Source organism: Nicotiana sylvestris, chromosome 11, assembly GCF_000393655.2.
Source record: "Nicotiana sylvestris chromosome 11, ASM39365v2, whole genome shotgun sequence".
Taxonomy (NCBI): Eukaryota; Viridiplantae; Streptophyta; class Magnoliopsida; order Solanales; family Solanaceae; genus Nicotiana; species Nicotiana sylvestris.
This window is the reverse complement of record NC_091067.1, coordinates 134,268,540-134,288,684: the sequence shown is the minus strand read 5'-3', so window position 1 is coordinate 134,288,684 and position 20,145 is coordinate 134,268,540. Positions and strand designations below refer to the sequence as shown.

The following is a 20,145-nucleotide window of genomic DNA, read 5'->3' as shown; positions in this document are numbered from 1 at the left end:
GTATAAAAATTTAATACCACCTTAATATTCTGTTTGGCTAGCAAATCAGGTATAAGTTATCTCGTTGTTAATTATAACACTGGGATAACTTATACCTCATAGAAGGTGGGGTAATTAGCACCGGTATAACTTATACATTCTTCTTAGAAATTATGCAATTATCATTCTCAATACAACATACCAAACAATGAATAAACAACAATCTTAGCATAACTTATACCGGTATAAATCGTATTCCAACCAAACGACCCCTAGGAGTAATAAACTAGAGTAGAAAGTTAGAGCCCGTTTGGCTTAGCTAATTTAGAGTAGCTGATAAGCATTAGGTGTTGAAAAATACTTATAAGTGCTGAAGCTGATTTAAAAAATAAACAGTTACGTGTTTGGATAAAATTGCTGAAATTAATAATAAGCAGCTGAAGAACTAGGTATACGAAGAGTTTTGTTTAAAAAGAATTATTTTAGGGATAGAATAGTAAATATTTTGGTCAAACTTAAAGTGTTTATAAGCTGAAATTTGATAAGTTTGGGGAGACCAACTTATGGTTTTTTGTTTATTTTTAGCTTATAAGCACTTTTAATTTTACCAAATAATTAAATAAGCCAAAAAGTATTTATAAGCCATTTTGATCAGCTTATAAGCTTAGCCAAACATTCTCTTAATTAAAAAAGGGAATGGATAAAAGAAAACGTGGATTAACAAAAAGTAGTAAATCGAAAATCGAAATACAAAACTTTCCAGGAAAAATAAAAAGTAATAAAAGGAAAAAGTACTGTGATAAAAGCAAGGTGGAGTAAAATATCAGAGTCAGCTTCGGACATACGGCTTCCAACACATCTGACCAATAGTTCCCCACTTTCCAGGTGACATACATCCCTCGCTTGACTCGCTTCCACGGTCAGTGCTCCGATCAATCTGCACCGGACCTAGGGTTCTGTCTTCGCCGGAAAATCAATCACTGGCCGGAGAATTCATCAACTCCGGATCTTTCCAATCGAACTTGTGGATCGCACAAGTATAAGCAAATTTGAGATGATTCATTTGTAGCAGCAAAAGTAAACTGATTGAACTTGCTGTTGAGGACAAAAGTACATACAGAGATAATTAGAAATGAGTGTGAGCCACGCGTCAGTGCATCCTGTCGACGCGCCGCCGCTGCAAACGGAGGCAGCGAACGTGCCAAGAGTGAGGATGAAGGATGTACAGGGCATGCCTGGCACGATCGGTGGATTCTTCTTACGGTTCGCGCAGTTCGTGTTTGCTGTTGTCGCTCTTTGCGTCATGGCTACCACCGGTGATTTTCCTTCCGTCACTGCTTTCTGGTAATATTTTAAAATTTCAGTTTCAATCATATTTTGATGATCGTGTATTAATTAGATGCTTAATTAAGGCGGATTGCGAGTGCTAGTAGTATTATTGAGTTCGTATTGAAGTGCTGTGTTTTATCGATGAGTTTGGGGATTTCGAGCTTAACTTACTCGATGTTTCTGTTCAAATTATCAATAAAATGAATTAGAATGTGCTGATTTCAGATGATCATAAAGTATGTGATATGTATTTGCATAACATTGGCATGAGATGAGTTTAAATGGAGTAATGCTTGTTAGTGAGGATTGACCTCAACTTGTTTGTGACTGAGGCGTAGTTGTTGTTGATGTTGTTGTATAAAGTATGCAATATGTGGTGTATTATATAGAACAATTGTGCCTGGGTGAATAAGAAGTCATAAAAGTATGCAGGTTCAGTAGTACCATTTTTTTCCCTTCTCATTTTGCTTGGTGATGGGGTAGTGGAATTCTGGTGGAGCATGTGTTATTCTCCACTGTAGATGCAAACATTTCCAGCCTACAAAGCCTATAGTTGTTATAGGAAGTATCGATCTATTGGTTTAGTAAGTCAATGTGGTATTTGTGGAGACCAAGAGGTCTTAGCCTCTCAGGTTCAAATCCCCGTTATAATGGTGATACCCAACTTATTTATTAATATTAATATTTCCTCACTAGTGTATGCCAGAGGATATTAGTTTGTAATAGATGGTGCTGTGAAAATATGATAAATATCCTCCTAAAAGGGAAAGATAATTCGCCGGTGGAGTATGGTTGTCCTTATCTGTAAAATTTGAAGATCAAATAAAGATTTTGTATGTTTTAAGGGACCTTGTTTCATAAAATTGGTTTCTGTCACATTATCTCATCGGATGGCTGTTCGAATCTGCTAGATGTTGTCTAAACAATCATGTGATATTTTCATCTACTTGAAGTCAACCGATTGGAGCTGCAAATGCTGACAATAATTCATCACCTCTTAAAAATTCTATAAACTTGAACGAAGGAAATCTAACAACTCTTTTCTTTTGGGTGGTATTTCATATTTGGCTTCTATCTTCATAAGTTTCTATCTTTTGGCCCTTTAAGCAAGTAAATGGTTACTTGGATGTCGTTTTGCTTTATAGTGAGTTATTCGTCTTATCTGGTTTTCCAGTTACCTTGTTGCTGCTGCTGGCTTGCAGAGCTTATGGAGCTTGTCTCTAGGAGTTCTTGACATTTATGCTCTTCTTGTTGGACGGTGCTTGCAAAGTTCTCAGATTGTGAGTTTATTTGCTGTTGGTGATGGGGTAAGTTGCCAAACAACCACTTGAACATGTTAATGTAACTGAGCTTATTAATAAATGGAAGGGATTTATTAGACTAGTATGCTTGTACCATAAAGAAGATGTACGTGAACTTGACAAACACTCTGATTCTACACGAGACACAAAAGAGAATCTAGCGGAGAGAATTGATAGCTTTTGAATAGAGACTGATACAATCAGACGTGCAAGGACTTGATACAAAAGATAGCTATTGCAATTGATCAAATAGATGAGTGTCGTGACTTTCTTTCGTTTGATAAGTATAATATGGAATTAAAAAACTTTCCAGCTTGCGATTGGCATGGAAAGATATGACTTTTGCTTATGTGTTTCTGGTTTAGTTCCACCTTGCAATTGCACTGAAAATTTTAATACATATATACTTGGATCGATATGATTTTTCTTTATGTCTTATCCAGTTTTAATTGAGATAGCTTGTATATTATGCATGCACTAACTTCCTGTTTATGCAAAATGACCTTTGTTTAACTACTCTTCAGTTGTTTAGAATGTTTGATTAGTTTTATTTACCCATTTTTCTTTTTAACAAAGAAATTGGCTAGGTTTCCAGAGATATTATGCCCTAATTGCCTACCTAGTAGTCTTTGAAATATGAAGCTTGGATATAAGTTATCCAGGGCCAATTTTTGGTTTTCAACTCTTATGTATGTGGAAGAAGTGCCGGAAAATTGACTAGCTCAAGAGTGGGGCAGCTTGTGCTGGATTAAACACAATTCAATATTGTCAATATTCACATCTACTCATGGAGTAATTCTGTGCAATGACCATACCCATTTTCTCTTGTCCATAATGACCATGTATTTAACAGAATTTCCGCTGGCCTTTCATTCTTCTGTTGCTATTTAAGGTCCAAGGTCACAATTTCACGAGTTTTCTAGTGAATTGAATGACTTTAGATCCTATATATTATACCAATTTAATGCATTTAATCTTAAAACTTTGTAAACTATTTGCAAATATGATCAATCCAGATAATAAAAAACTATGTCAATAGTTTGTGAAGTGATCTGCATGCTTCTTCCATCCCATTGAATGGATCTTGCAATATGTACTAGAGTTTTTGTAAATATCCTTATTTATTACGTTTGGTTAATACAAAACAATCACTTGGAAATATGCATCTCTACTAATTTTATTAAAATGTGTTTATTAATAATATCTTAATGGAGCAAACAAATAGGATGAGGGAATTAAATTGCATTTACAGGATCTAAATGGGGGAAACAATTAGGAGTCTCCCTCACCCCTCTTTCTTCGGATTATTCCACTTGCTTGGTCTCACGAGTAGTTACCAGTGATGGATAGGGCATCCTCTATGGCATAAAGTTTGAAAATTAATTATTTCTATTTTATAAGGTAAAATAAGAAAAAGTAATGCCTATTTCTTTGTTGTTTCTTTAGTTATTCAGTTTTTGACCCATCCAGAGGGTCTCGTATAGGTACCAAAATTTAAGGGAAGGTTGTGTAATATATAATGCCATGAGAGAGATGATTAATTTCTTAGAGACCTCATGGTATGCTTACTAAATTCTAGTAATGGCATTCTAAACATTTTTTTTATAAGGATTCTAAAAGTATTATATTGGATTCAAAAAATTAAGGGGCTTCATTGGTTTTTGTGCCGTTGAATACAACCTCTACCAGCTTGCTTCAACGTCTTGCACAAATACATATCAAATTATTTTCTTTAGACTAATTGGTAAGATTAAGTTGGTACATATCCCCTCTAGGCACCGCGATGATGCAACTATGAGAAACTCATAAAACGCGGGTGACAACTCAAGAAGTAGGGCATAGCCTTTGATAACTTGGCTAGCTGTTAAGGGTGTTTCATGAACTTGGAATTCCTATAAACTTATGACTTTTAGTACTCCGTCCGTTCCATATTATGAGGTGGTTTTATTGGAAAGTGAATTTTAGAAATGTATACACACATAAGTAAAACAAACACAAGTTGCGAAAATGGCCTTTCTATCATGATATACTTCATCATGAATGCTGATGGCTCGCTCTTGGTAGAAATGAGCATTAAAATTTTCTTTTTTAGTGAAAAGGATAGTGTTGGGAGGTAGTTTTCATAAATAGAAATGTTTCAATCTTTTGGGGGTGCACTAAAAAGGATAGTGGAAGAAGGGAGTAAGATGGTGTATCCATAGAGTTTATACAGAAAAAAAAAATAGAGAAGTTGAGTTGCCTAATTTTTTTATTGTATACTCAGCAATGAAATATTAAAATTAGGTACCCTTTACGTTTAAGATGGTCACATTCTCTTGGTTGCCTTATAAGCAACATGCCTTTTTTACATTTAAGAGCCGTATAAGCAGTATTTTACTGCACCAGTAAAGTTGGTCGTATACTTGTGGTATATGAATTTTGCAATAGGCAATAGCCATTTATTTAAGGAGCTCAGAAAGATATGAAAGATGCGCAGTTAAACATAATCAATGATTTGGGCTACTCATAGTAATTGTTTAAAAGTGAATTGAAATGGTATTAGAGAATTAGTAAATATGACTTTTCCCCTAAAATTTCCTCTTTGCAAGTAAACTTTGGCAACATTCCCTTTTTTCGTTTTCGCTCCAAGTTTAATATGCCTATTGATATAAACTTTGGCAGCATGCCCTCTTTCGTTCTCTCCAAGTTTAATATGCCTATTGATATATGTCATGGCTCATTTGGGACTTTAAATTGGTTAATATTAATATAGTCTTGCTATGTTTCTTTTCGGAATAAAATTGACTGCAAAATTAATTATGAATAGAGTGATAAACTCTTGCATGAAAGAGTTATGATATGAATGGCTGGGGATCCAGATCATTCGTCCCTAATGATGGAAGAGAGTGACACAGTTTATGTAAGACTTAGTCACAGTTGGACAACTTCCGTGCAATAACTGAAACAGATTTTGAGCCCTCTTAGCCCAGTTACCCGTCTGGTGGGAACTTCTTCCTCAGTCTGTTCATTTTGTAGGAGATTTTGCTACTTTTTGATGTATTCTTGGGCCATTTCTGATCCATCGCTGATCCCTCAAGGTCTGTGAGGTCAGACATAAAATTGGTTTTTTTAACCTGGTTCCTCAACCCTTCTAATATGATGTAGAAATTACCTTGTAGGTAGAAAAGCTCTATTATCTTTTAAATATCTCATAGTCTGGAGTTAATAGTTTATTGTTTCTTGATAACCAGATTTGTAATTTATTATAACAGCAAATCCCCCGTACCTATCTCCATTTTGCACTTCTTGAATTGGTCTCTTCCTTTTACTCCATTATTATAAACTTTTCGGGCTATGCGTGCACCACATTCCGCTTTGAGCATTTAACACAAGTTGTATATAAGCTCATCCTGAAGCATCTGAGTAGCTACATGACTCCTTTCCATTCATCTCCTTATAAATACTATCTTTCTTGCAGGTCACTTCTACCCTCACGTTTGCTGCAGCCTGTGCTTCTGCTGGCATTACTGTACTGATTGGCAATGACCTTGGTGTCTGCTCTCAGAATCACTGCACAGAGTTTGAGACTGCTACTGCCATGGCCTTTCTTAGCTGGTTCTGTGCTATGCCATCATTTCTCTTAAACTTTTGGTCACTTGCATCTCGGTGAAGAGGAAGAATGGTTCTCAGGAAATACTCAAACAATATCCAAACATTTTTGGAAAGAACTGATTTTTGTTCTGATATTGCAGATGTTTGTCTGGATGATCCATGTCCAAAAAACATACAATTGCCGCTGCAGTGTGTAAATACAAATTGTGTAAAGCAGGTCAATGCGCAAACTTGAGTTGTGCTATGCTTGTTGGCTGTTGCTATATGTGCAGGATTGTGCAAAAGTATAGTGGGCACCCTTGAATCTTTGACATTACATAGCATATAATGGATGATAAGACAGGTCTTATTCATTGGAGGCAATCTCCCTAGCACATCTTGAGCTTGTTATTCAAGTCCAAAAGCACACATTAAACCTAAAATTTATTTTAAAATAACAATCGAGACCATCATTATTTTGTACTTATCTTTGTTGTATATATTATAATAATTTATCTTCCATTCACGACTAACCTTTATCTACTCTTTGTTTAATAATGTAGGATTTCCGTTCAAGTTAAGTTGTCGAAATAAGTTTTCTCAGTTGTTATAAGAAAAAAATATCACATAAGCTTAGCAACATTGCAGCATCTTGAATATCACTGCAAATACTAAAGCTAAATATAAAATGAATCAGTGGTAGAATATGCGGAAACAAACATCTGCACTCAAAAAAGCTGCACTAGAAAATTTACATAAGAGTATGAAGAATTCAGGAAGCAAAATACAAATTTAGTCTAATTAAATTAAAGGTAAAACAGACGGGAGCCCCCCAAGTTACAAAATTTTCATCCGTCCCAAAGATCATTCCGTTCAACTGTGTTCCTGGCTGTCAGTGTCCTCTGTGAGGAAGATGTCAAAAAACAAAAAGGAAAAAAAAGAAAGGAGATTTGACAGCAACATTAAACAAATGACCAGTTAATAAATGAGAAGGCTAAGCAGTGGACAGTTTCTTCAGAAGCAAAGACTTTCCATGCAATAGCTTGTTCATATGAAATATGTCGTCCCATTGCTGACATGCAAATACCACCCGGCAAGTACGCAAAACCCTATGATCAAGAATCAACATCGCGGAAAAAAGTAACAGTTAAGACCTCAACTTTTGTTTTCTAGGTTCTGCAAAAGACCAGAGTCAGCTGTAAATACCTGTTCCATGATCTTGGGAAATTCAGCGAACAACACTTTCCGGCCAGATTCATCAAATATCTTATCTAGAGTAATGTCCTGTAAAGCAACTAAGGTTGTCTCCAGCATATCAAGCCCAGCCTTATTAGCAAAAATGAAAACCGGCAGGGACTGCAACAGCAGAGAAAGAAATTTAACTTGCTAAATACATTCTTTTAACAAGATAAAAGGAACGTGGACGAATAGGTCAGTCCTTCCAATTTCTTAGCAACTCATTTCCATGTTGACATGTCAAAAGCATGCTAGGGACCAAAATGAGGACAATCAAAATGCCAATCACAAGTAGTTCAAATATACACCCATGATATGGCATTTTCACCATAAAATATCACCATCACAAGTATAATTTAAGTCAGACTTATTTCTAATATCCTTGTCCAGCTCTTTCGTATTCTAATATTAATTAGGGTCATGAGATTAACTTTTGAACAAATCTGCCTTCATCGTGGATTTACTAGGTTAATACATTTTTTCTTTACGTATATGTTCATGTTTCACCGCAACACAACATACAATTTTTTTTTACTAACCGTAACATGCTGTTTACATGATAAGAGAATTCATACCTTCAATGAGCAGCACAAAATAGCATCCTGATGTTGCCAAAGATTTTTTAGCACTGATTCATCGCCCCTCGAATCAGTTTGAAGCAACTCTGTCCCCATGTGATAACTGGATATTAAATGCAAAAGAAGAAAACGGTATGTTAACAATCAGAAAAGTACTTCTAAGACCGTCTGCTTTTTCTCAATATGTTGAGAAAGGAAAAATTCTCATAAAATAATTGAAGATCTCAACATGCACACTTGACACTACTTTGGCTCTTGGTGGTAAATGAGATTTGCAACGAATGACTTGTAAGCACGACAGTATGAACATGTAAAGCAATAAACCCCATATTGAGCTGAAACGAAGAGAACAAGGTTTCACCATAGTTGAGAAATCATTTTACCTGTAGCTCTGGCAGATCCAGTGCGACAACGTTACAGCTTCAGGGGAGCCTGGAGAAAGCTTGGACCCGAATGTTGAATTCACTCCTGCGGGAGATATTGCCATGGCAACCCGTTGGACAGATGAAACCACACTGCGAACATACTGGCGCGCCATGGTAGCTACATTGTCCTGAAGATTGTCCTCGAATGGAAATTGAAAAGCAATTGTCAACACAGATCGTGCACTGTAGCCAGAGACCACATCTCCAGTAGCAGGGTTTGTTGCTGGGCCAACTTCAAGACTTGATGCCAGATCCAGTGTTCTATGAGCATTCGATGTATCCTGGGGATCGCTCTGAAAATAGAATCACCGGTTATGCTCCAAAATCAAGCAAAATGAAAAATAATCCATGTAAACAATAGATTGGCCAAATTCAATGCTTAAAGTTGAAAATGAAATATTTTTACTCAACTGATTTTGACTCGAGAGGAATGATACGAAACCCGGAGGGCAACAGGGGTGCATCATCTGGAAACATCTCATCAATTGCAGCAAAAACTAGTTCAGAACAAGCTCCGACAGCATTCTCATCAGTTCCACTACACATCTAGAAATAAACGTTTGTTAGCTATTGCTTCAACAATGTCTGTACGTAGATAACACACCGAAACATCAATGCATAGGCAAAAGGTACCTGGAGAAGGTGAACATCTCTTGGCATAAAAGCATCTTCCTGGCCAATAGAGTGTCCTTCCAATCTAATAACCTCAAGCATCTGCAAAGCAAAACAAAATAAAAAAAAATGAGAGGAAGTCTAAAGTATAATATTAGCAATATTAGGTAACAAGCCTAGCAATTCAAAGAGTGCTAACTTTCTGATTATAAAAAATACTGGTGCTGTATAAGCACACTCCAACACATGGGATGGATGGAACTGGGGCAAGTGCAAAGTGCTTACCTCTTCATGTTCAATTGTATGGCCAAGTGGCATTATTATCTGACTTCCGGTAAATCTGGTAGGCCTCATCCCAGGATATGCATATGAACAAGATTTCATTGACGAAGCTACATAGGCATCAACATTAAAGTCCGCCCACTCTGAACGGTGCTCCCTGAGAAATCGAACCAGTACCACAGGAGGAACATTCTGCCACCAAACAGAAGAGTTAAAAGTCAATTCTCATTCTACCATTTAATAGCAACAAGATGCCCCACATGGTGCATTAAACAAATAGCTTTATAGAACACTGAGTAATATTCTCTTATATTCCAGGAATCCCGATTCATTCCAAGAGTTTAGAAATTGAAAGCATCATCAAAATCTGCAACAGTCTGGAACAATTTTATCTAACAAGGCAAAGGTAGTTGGCCAATGAAAATTTCTAGTCAGTTAAAAGGTAATCTATTCACCTGGAGTAGCATTGATGCTTTGGCACAAAGGATGCCTCCCAGCGGTGAAAGAGGAACGGAAGTGGTGGCAATGTTCTTCCTTGAATTGACAGCAACTATAACATCTTCACCACCATCAGAACTTAACAATGACCAGCCATCATCACTGAATCCATTGATGGCGTCATTGAAGCCTCTGCAATATAGAAAATAGCTTAATTATGATACTTGTGCTTCAGAATTCGTATGTCTACTTTTATGGCATATCATATCTCATAGCACAGAACAATCAGAGCAATAAACAGCACCTGCTTAATCTCTGGCTAAATGTTCGAAGAACTGCAGGTTGCCTTCCCAGACCATATACAACCTCCCCACTAGTCTCCTGAGCTATTTGCCTTGCATATCGCAGTGCCTTTACAGCAAAAACATACTATAATTAGTATTTCTTTTGTTGTGATGGTAAGCTACGGTAATTGCTCAAGTACTTGAAACATAAAAAATGCTGCAAGTATTCTCAGAGCAACATATGGAATTAAAGCAACAACTAATGCAGTTAAGAGTATGGTGCGCTTCACAGCCTACAGTTCTTCAATACTATATGTTTCACATGCAGACTTTTATGGCAACCCCATGAGGAAAACAATAATGAACCTTAGAAAACTCGAAAAAACGAAGAAATCCTCAATAACGTGCATTAAGAGACTAAGGATTTGTCAGGTGTTCTATATTTTTAAAGCTGGGAACTTCTAACTGAATAAACAAAAATATCAGGCTATATCTAACTGCTCGTCCAGAAATTACAACCCTATCGACTTCAGAGCTCAACAAAAATTGAGATCTAGTTGTGAAGACTAAAAAGGTTGTTACACATCCAGTATTTAATGACAATCAACGGTTCAACTCACCGCAATAGTCATTTTCTGTGCCACAACTTTTGACGATTCATAAAGTGGACGCAAAATCTCAGGGGCACTCCATGCCTGAAGAAAAACATTATGCCGTGAAGTCCAGCTGCAAGACAGAACAAGTTAAAAAGAAAGGGAAGTGGTAGTACAGTGTGCAATCTGACCTCAAGATTCAGATGGTCAACAATATGTATAATGGATCCTCCACCGTCACACGGTCGGATTAGATATCCGGACGGAAGCATTTGAGCTCTTACAAACTGGGAAGCAGAAGCAGCATTCGGCCCAGCTCCAGTACCAGAGAGGGATCTTTCACAAACCTTGAGGGGAGGAGGAATTGATGGCACATACAACAAACTATCAGCAAAATATTCATAACTAAGTACAAAAGTGGCCAGATTGCTTATCCTAAGACACGCTAATGCGGAGGATGTGCATACCACAAAACTACCATTCTCCAGGGTGGTTGTGTATCTCAGAGTCCAAAAATCACGTGCAGGAGCCAAGGTGGTAGGAGCATATATCTGAAAAGAAATGATTTCAAAAATCCCCTCAATGCTGTAGCTTCTCCAATCAGAAGCCTACGTGAAGATTGATGAGAAGGTAATTAATTACCTGCGTGTACAAAAGCTCAATTGTTCCATTTCCTGCAGAAAACATCGTGAAAACTTCAACGTTCCGGCAGTCTCGGAACCAAGAAGGTCGATCTTTGAGGATCTCAGCAATCTGTAAATATTTGACAAAAATATATTTACTAAGAAGAAACTGGCAACATCTAGTACACCCGTCAAAGGACCAAAACTAGTAATAGAGCAACAGCACTACATTTAAATTAATTTTCCACAAGACTGCTTACCTTTGTCGGCTCTAAGCTAACAAGACCACATGCTCGGGCTGCCACTCCACTACAACTGTGTGAGATGGCAAAAATCCCAACTGAATCCGGACCAGGCTGGCAATAGAATGAAAATTTAGTTTTTTAGCTATCCAGTCAAAGAGACATGGCAATACTGAATTTTCAAAAAATAAAGAGGATTGACTAAAGTTCAAACCTTCATCCCAGGCATCGGGACCCAATCAACAGCAGTTCCTGTAGCCTTGGAAAGGAACTCTGCTAAGGTTTCCTCTGCAATCGACAGCAGTCTGCATAGAGAACAAACTTGACTTAGAGATAAACAAATTAGCCCCTCAAAATGTTGTATATGCCATTGAATAAATAACATAAATATGTTGGAGAATGGACACCATAGACGGAAAGGATGGGAGAAATAGGTGTTTGAAATTAATTACCCAGCAGGGTTGTTAGCAATGTATATGCCATTGAATAAATAACATAAATATGTTGGAGAATGGACACCATAGACGGAAAGGATGGGAGAAATAGGTGTTTGAAATTAATTACCCAGCAGGGTTGTTAGCATCTCTGAGGGAATGCTGAGGGGTGGTAACCACTGACTCACAACTTACATCAGTAGTGGCCGCTGATGCCTGCAGAAAACACAAATACAGTCTAATTAATCCTATGGAACAAAAGATCACCGGAGATATCCATCATCTGTTTCTTGTTTATTGGTTCAACTTCACAGCAAAACAAGGGCGAGTAGAAGAATATAGAATGCAAAAACACGATGAACATAAAATTTAGTCCCATATCTAAAGCCATGCATTCCATAACTATAAGAATGTCCTAAAACAGTGTCATCAGAATAAAGTTTATTTACACTGTTTAAAATATGTTACCATAAGCTGTGGAATATCAGAAATCTTAAAATTCATAGTGCTTAGCCATTTCATCAGAAACAAAAGACAAGATATACGTTACCATTAGTCTACAGTAAGCAAAAAATAAAGCTTTTTACCACAAGTATAAAGGAAAAATTATGTTAACTTACAGTATGCAATTGTTGCCGCATAAAGCCATTTTCACACACAAGCTGTGAAACCTGTTTTTGCAAGCGATCATTCTCCTCCATTAATAGTTTATTCATTGCAGACAGCTTTCTATTTACAGTCTGTAGTCTAGAAGACTCTTTCCTTTGCTTCTCTCGACACCTGAAATGGCACAATGTTCACCCTCAATTCCAAAATCTAAGCTCAACTACCCGACAGACAGAAATCAAACTACACATCCAATTCACGATTCACTTAATGCCCCCCCCCCCCCGATTAATCCATACAACCCAATCGACAAGCCTAGGAAACTAGAAGCACAGTGATATATTCCAATTTAACCATCACTCATCTAACTTATCCCATATTTCAGTCCAAGATCACAAGTGCACGACACCTAAATATATGCATTTAAGAACAAAAAAGAAACCAAATTGGAGCAATCAAAATTGAACAGCGGGAAGTGTACCTTCTGTTTTGAAACCAAACTTTGATCTGCTTAGGCTCGATATTCGACAGAATAGGGCATTCGCGGATCAATTGCTGGCGGCGCAACGAGCTAGGTTTAGGGCACTCTGCATAAACCCTCTCTAATGCCTCCACTTGCTCAGCTGTATACCGGACATACTTTCCACTACTGTCAAGATGTTTTGTAATACTACCACTACTACTCTCCCTATGCTGCTGTACCACCATAGCCATTTGCCCTCAAACCCCAAAATCCCAAACAAAAAAATAATCAAGCTTTCCAAATTTTCAAACACCCCCAAGTAGATATATTCCCTGCAAACAGCTTTTATTATATATATCAACACAGAGAACTAAGATTCTCTGAAACAAAGACTTTATCTTTATCTTTCCTTTTTCTTTTTCTAGTGATCTCAGACAAGATTAAATGAACGATCTTGATTGAGCCAGAAGATTCCTAGGTGCCCCTTTTGTTGTTTCTATACTTTGTGCCCCTTATAACAGAAGGCTCAAACACACACTTCACGCTTAAACCCTTACAAATTAAGGTACAGCCAAAACTGCTCTAACGAAAGATATGGCTGAAAAGGATATAAATACAGACAAAAATTCTCTCTCTTTCAAATTCACATAAGCTGTAAACTACTCGTGTTTGATACAAACACAACACCATTTCCATTCACATAAAGCTCCAAACTTTATCATCATTTAAGCTTTTATTTTTTTAAAAAAACCATCAACTTTTTACCTCAGCCCTCTGTTTTTTTTCAATTCTTTGGAATCTTTAACCCCTTTTTTTACCTCTATGTAATTAATTCTCCAGCTGTGTTTAATACAGAGAACAAATGACACGTTGAGAGAGGCCTGAATCTTCGCGTTTAAGGCCAAAAAAGAGAGAACTTTTACCCAAATATTACTGAAAAAGATGGCACCTTCTTAAAGTAGACAAACAAATCACCACAACCCCTTCAGTATATACATAAAACAGCCAGCTTTGAGATTACAAAAACAAGAATTACCCCCCACAAAAAGTAGGAGAAAAGAAAGCAAAATTTTGCTCTGTTTTCTTGAGCTTCAAAATATTAGAAGAAGCATAACACTCCCGCCCTTAAGATCTGAAACTGAAACAAACTCTAAAAGACATGTTGGAACAGCAAAAAGATTGAATTTTTTAGAGAGAGGAGTGATGTTTTTTTAGTGTGTAAGGTGAGGTGAAGAGGTGTGTGAGAGTGGTGGGTGAGAAAAGAGAAAAAGAAAATGGAGAGAGAGAGAGAGAGAGAGAGAGTTTGCTTGAGTTAAAGCTTTATGAGCTCGCAAATCGAAAATGCCAGTGTTTTTATGCTGCTGTTGTTGCTCTTGCCTTTGTGTTTTTCTGTTTTCTTTTATGTCCTTTCTCTTCAACTATTTAATTGAAATTATAATGTACGAATATAAAATATTCAGTAATCCGATAGAGTATAATAATACAACTTCTTTTTCTTTTTCTTTTTAATAAAATATGTGATCACCGCTGTTTGGATTATTTTTTCTAGCTATAAACATAAAAGGAAAAGTTCAAAGGACATCTTTGTCCAAATATGGTCAATATTGTCTAGATGAAATTTCTTAACTTGATCTACATTATATAAAAGGAGATTTAGAATTTCAATTTTGTGGTTGGACTACCACTAAATTTTAATGACCATTTGAGTTACTAGATTAGAATTTAATATTTGTACATCTGATACTAAAAATATTGAATTTGACTGAATTCATACCTTATGTCGCATATCTGCCCTGAAATCACAGGACATCTTTGTTCTTATATGATCTTTGTTTAGTTGAATCTAAATTATGCAAAAGTATATTTAAAGTTCGAATTTTGTGGATAGTAATAACGCTGAATTCAATGATAATTGGATATTTGAACATATTATTGTATTTGATTGAATTCATAATTCATGTATCCTATATATGCCCTTGAAATTATAGGACATTTTTATTCTATATATGGTTACTATTATCAAGAAGATTTTTTTTAACTCAGAGCTAAACTCTAAGGAAAAAGAAGTTAAAAGAGAACTCTACTGGTGGTACTCATGGTTTTTTCTGTGATAAGCCGACAGGTCGATTTGCGTGTTAAGTTCATACTTCCCGAAGGCTTATATGTGAAAAATTAATTAAAATGTGAATTCGTGCTTTAAAATTCATTTGAATTGATTTCGGCCAATATTTTAAGGAAACAGAACCGGATTCGTATTTTGACGATCCCGATAGTTTGTATCGTGATTTGGGACTTGAGCGTATGCCCGGAATTGAATTCGGATATCCCTAGCTCGAGTTATCGCAATTTGTCGAGAATTTGAAATTTAAAGGTTTAAAGACTTTATAAATTTGACCGATGCTTGACTTTGTTGATACCGGGTCCGGATCTTAGTTCCGAAACTTGGTATATGTTCATTACTATATTTATGACTTGTCTGTAAAATTTGGTGCAAAACGGAAATGATTTGACGTGATTCGGACGTCCGATTGAAAAATTGAATGTTCTTAAGCTTTATTGAAAATTCCATTCGATTTGGTGTTTGATTCGTAGTTCTAAGTATTATTTGGAGTTTTGATCGTGCGAGCGAGTTCGTATAATATTTTTGTACTTGCGTGCATATTTGGTTTGGAGCCCCTAGGGCTTGGGTGAATTTTGGATAGCCTACGGACCATTTGAACTTAGAAAAATCTGGGTTTCGAGGTTCAGCTGTCATCTAGTGTATTGTGCTTCGAGACAGCGAAGCCTTTCTCGCGGTCGCGAAAGGGAATCTGGGATTGGGGAGGATTTTACTCTACCCGAACGCGAGACCTTGGTTGCCAACGCGGAGCACTGGGGGGTCTGCTCTTCGCGAACGCGTAGTGTTAGATAGGCTGGGCTAGGAGTTGAGGTTACTCTATGCGAAAGCGAACCTAAGCTCGCGAATGCGGAGGAGAGGCAGGCTAAACCTTCACGAACGTGTGGAGATACTCGCGATCGTATAAGCCAGTTAGGCAATGCTCTCCGCGAACGCGTCAAGTTTCACGTGATCGTGATGAACACCTGACGCCCAGTGATTTAAATGTTTCAAAAACAGGATTTCACCCTTTTTCATAAAACTCTCCATTAGAGCTCGGCCTAGATGCAATTTTGAATGGAAAACCCAATACCAATTCATAGGTTTGTACACTTTAACTCATTTTCTTCAATTTGTAACATCGCCCATTAATTTCTAGCCCTAAACTTTGTTCTTCCATAGTAGAAAACTAGGGATTTAGGAAGAATTTTGGGTTTTTGCAAATACGGGATTTAGACCTTAATTTGAGTTCGAATTTCAAAATTAATTACATAATCGGACTCGGGGTGAATGGATAAATGAGTTTTGGTCGGACTCTCGGATTTTGACTAAGCGAGCTCGAGGTTGACTTTTTTTTACTTTTGGGAAAAGGTGTAAAAATCCTTTCTTTATGTAATGTAATTGATTTTCTTAACATTATTTGACGTTATCGAGTCGATTGTGGTTAGATACGAGTGGGTTGGAGGCGGATTCTAGAGGAAATGCCTCGATAGAGCTCTGAGTGGACTATGAAGTGGGTAAGTGTCGTCGCTAACCTTGACTTGAGTGATTAGGACTTGTTTGCCTATTTGCTATATGTTTAAATGTTTGGGTATAACATATAAGTGAGGTGACAAGTACTTATGTGTTATTATTGGGTTAAAACATGCGAGTGGTACTTGCTGCTTGTAATTTATTGCCTTCTTTACTCATGATGTCCATGCTTAGATTAGTTTATTTCTTATTTGATTGTTCTCCCTGCATTTATGAATTAAGTTGTGATAGTTGAGTATTTCTTTGAAATTGAGGATTTGTGTTTCGAAATCATTATTGACGTAAGGTTTATTCTTGTTTATTTTTATATTCATTACTACATGGTAAGGGAGAGTGTTAAAGCACGAAGGGTGATGTCGTGTTATTATTTGTTTCAATTACTGATTAATACATGGTGAGAAAGAGAGTTAAAGCACGAAGAGTGATGTCGTGCCGTATTTATTGTTCTGGAGAGATTGAGAGTAAAAACACGAAGGGTGATGTCGTGCTATTATTATTATTTCATGGCAAGGTTGAGAGTAAAAGCACGATGGGCAATGTTGTGCCATCTTTATTCATCATGTTTATCCCTTTTCTTGGTTGATGATTTATTTGACTGTCTTATGTTGTTATTTATGTTGTAATTATCGTATCTTGTTCCCCGTTTGCATGTCCCCTCCCAATTTCATAGATTAATTCTTTATTGTTACTATATTGTGTATATGTCTTAGTTCGTACATGTTGAATTACGTGAGTGTCCTGTTATAGCCTCGTCACTACCTTGTTGAGGTTAGGCTCGACACTTATGGACATTGGGTCGGTTGTACTCATACTACTCTAAACTTCTTGTGCATATTTTAGAACTAGTCCCAGCACTACGTGAGCTGTATCGGCTCGGATTGACATACTCGGAGACTCGGGGTAGATCTGATGGCGTCCGCAGACCTTGAAGTCCGCTTCCTCTTTCCTTAGTTACTGTTCATTTTATTCGAGACGATTACATTTATTGCAGACTCTGTTTGTAGAATTTCTAGTAGCTCATGTACTTGTAACTCCAGGTCCGGATTGTACTTAAATATTTTGGGTTATTATGTCACCTCACACTTCTTTTTAGTTTCATTTCAGTTTAAATGAGTTTAATTACTTGAGTTGTTGAAATAACATATAATTTACTCAAACGTTGACTTGCCTAGCAAGTAAAATGTTAGATACCGTCACGATCCCGAAGGTGAGAATTTCGGGTCGTGACATTTTCCTTCTCTATCCTTTATTTTTAGAATTTAAAAACAATTACCATTTTGTTAAGAAGTTATTCAAACTAAATGTACGTAAATGAATTTCCGTAATCCCTAGAACAAGCTGCTTGAATATTCACCAATTAGAGGACTAAAGCCAATGTTCTTAAGTTAAAGCGAGTAAAGTTAAATTGTTTGGGCATGTATTGATATAAATTGAAAGGGATTATCAGGTAGATTGTGAAATGTGATTCATAATTTGATAAGTTGGCACATTCGCAAACATCTCTTTTGTTTTGAGATATATTCATAACTATGAAGTATCAATATAAAGTTATTTATTTTGTGTTTTAATAGTAACAAATATCTTGTAAAATTAGTAAAGGTGTAATAAATTGATTTAGCAATTTAATTATTAAAAAATAAAAAAATTAATTTTACCCATTCGGCGCATTTACGAGCTAGTCCAATGTACAGTGTATGAAATGACGTATAAGACCCACGCCATGTACTGTAAATATAAATGCTTTGGTCAAATCATACAGAAGAAAATCTTTTCTTCTGCCAATACCTATGGCTACTGTGTCCCTTTGTGGTCTATACTCTGTCTCTCTGACTATTAGGGTTTTACCCCTCTACTCTACTCTCTGCAAAAAGATTTATTACTTTTAATATTTTTTCTTCTTCTTTTATTTTTATATAAGTAAGAGGGTGTTTGAACCTGTTTTTTCAACAACATACTCAATATTATCCCACGTCGTCAGATTTGAGGAGGATAGTATGTACGCAAATCTTATTCCTATCTTGTGAATGTAGAGAGGTTGTTTTCAATATATCCTCGGCTCAAAAAAATATAAGCATCACATTAATTAAAAAGATAGACAATGCGGGACAACACCAAAAAGTCACGTAATATTTGAACTGGCTTTTAAGCTAATCAAATCAGTTTTAAGCTTTTTTAAAACTTTTTTTCAGTGTTTGATAGAGATGAAATACTTAAAAAAAAAATTAAAAATACTTAAAAAAAATCAAAAGCAATAAATTAGGCAAGCCCGACTTTTTAGCTTAAAAGTTATTTATGCTAAAAATTCACTTCTTTTTTCAAGTCAATGCAAACGATCTCTAAATCTTTGTTTTTGGTCCTCACAGTCTACCTTTTTTCCTCATCTCACAAATGAAGAAAAAAAGTAGACTAAATCTTTTTGTCGTGGATCCCCCTATAAGATATACTCACACTAGTCATCTAATATTTGTGTCAGTATTAGGATTAATTTCTTGAATCTTTGCCCCTGCTCCGGTCTAGGAAATGGAACATTTTGAACATGACTAGCAAATTACCTACATGACTAAATTGTTATACTAGTCTTTTAACCGTTCTATTGTTACCCTAAAATTTAGCTCCCATTTAGTTTACTTCTTTCAAAAAAAAAAAAAAATTAAAACAGTTGTTTGTTCAAAAAATATGATCAATTTTTGAAAAAAAATTTACTTCCCAAAAACTGATTTATGACAGTTCTTGGGTTAAAAAATTTCGCTAGCGTTTGACTATAGATTTTATCAAAAATTTGATTTTTTTTTTTTTTTTGAAATTTGAAGTTAGAGTTGAAGTTTTGTGAGTGGAAGAAGATTTCACCCAAAAACTACAACTTGAAATTGAATCAAAAAATTGATCATATTCTATGAACAAATAATATTTTCAAAAGAAATTGAAAAAATAGCCAAAATTTATGGCCTAACGGGAGCTTCTTCCTCTCACAAAGTTTCTAACTTTTTTCAAAATAAAATGCATATCCAAACACAATTTTAACTTCTAAAAATTATTTTTCAACATAACTTCAAAAACTCCTTTATCAAATTACAACCAAATTTATATCCAACGCTAACTTAATTTTAAGTCATATCAATTAAATATATAATAGACCTCGAAGAATTAAATTAAAGATAAATATTTTTTTCCCCAGGAATAATGGTAACGAGACTAAAATAAAGTAAACAAAATAACAAATAAGATAGGGAGGGAAGAGGAATTCTTATCGATATTGATCGTGTGAACAACGATGAATGAGCCAATAATATATGAACGCCAATTCGTTACAATGATCTTTTAATAATCTTCCTTCCATGGGTACAGTTGGGTGAATGAGAGTTTATTTATAGCAAAACTTTAATGTAATAGTTCGATATAATCTCTCATGCCCATTATGAGTATTATCTGATCGCTCTATATGTTATATTTGGTGGATTTTTAACTACCTAGGATTCAAATGCAGAATTTTGAGTATCTCATGATTTGCTCACGTGAAGATTG

The 20,145-nt window shown here is 36.0% G+C and overlaps 2 protein-coding genes across 3 annotated transcripts; one reads left to right on the top strand and one right to left on the bottom strand.

The window, feature by feature from the left end:
• Positions 1-786: 786 nt before the first annotated feature.
• LOC104226321 (CASP-like protein 5A2) lies at positions 787-6,699 on the top strand. The gene is made up of 3 exons (XM_009778286.2): positions 787-1,323; positions 2,483-2,615; positions 6,067-6,699. Exons 1-3 carry the CDS (start codon positions 1,112-1,114, stop codon positions 6,256-6,258), a joined length of 537 nt encoding a protein of 178 aa, XP_009776588.1. The 5' UTR covers positions 787-1,111; the 3' UTR covers positions 6,259-6,699.
• A 187-nt stretch (positions 6,700-6,886) lies between these two features.
• LOC104226322 (homeobox-leucine zipper protein REVOLUTA) lies at positions 6,887-14,353 on the bottom strand. Of its 2 annotated transcripts, XM_009778287.2 has the most exons (18): positions 13,014-14,353; positions 12,547-12,706; positions 12,057-12,142; positions 11,707-11,797; positions 11,511-11,606; positions 11,270-11,380; positions 11,095-11,178; positions 10,819-10,974; positions 10,655-10,729; positions 10,055-10,161; positions 9,768-9,942; positions 9,316-9,504; positions 9,052-9,132; positions 8,830-8,964; positions 8,377-8,711; positions 7,991-8,096; positions 7,386-7,535; positions 6,887-7,288 (listed from the first exon to the last, which is right to left on the bottom strand). In XM_009778287.2, exons 1-18 carry the CDS (start codon positions 13,244-13,246, stop codon positions 7,142-7,144), a joined length of 2,517 nt encoding a protein of 838 aa, XP_009776589.1. In that variant the 5' UTR covers positions 13,247-14,353; the 3' UTR covers positions 6,887-7,141. The 2 variants fall into 2 exon arrangements, with proteins under 2 accessions (XP_009776589.1, XP_070018396.1); XM_070162295.1 differs by lacking the exons at positions 12,057-12,142; positions 12,547-12,706; positions 13,014-14,353 and adding an exon at positions 11,945-11,956.
• Positions 14,354-20,145: the final 5,792 nt, after the last annotated feature.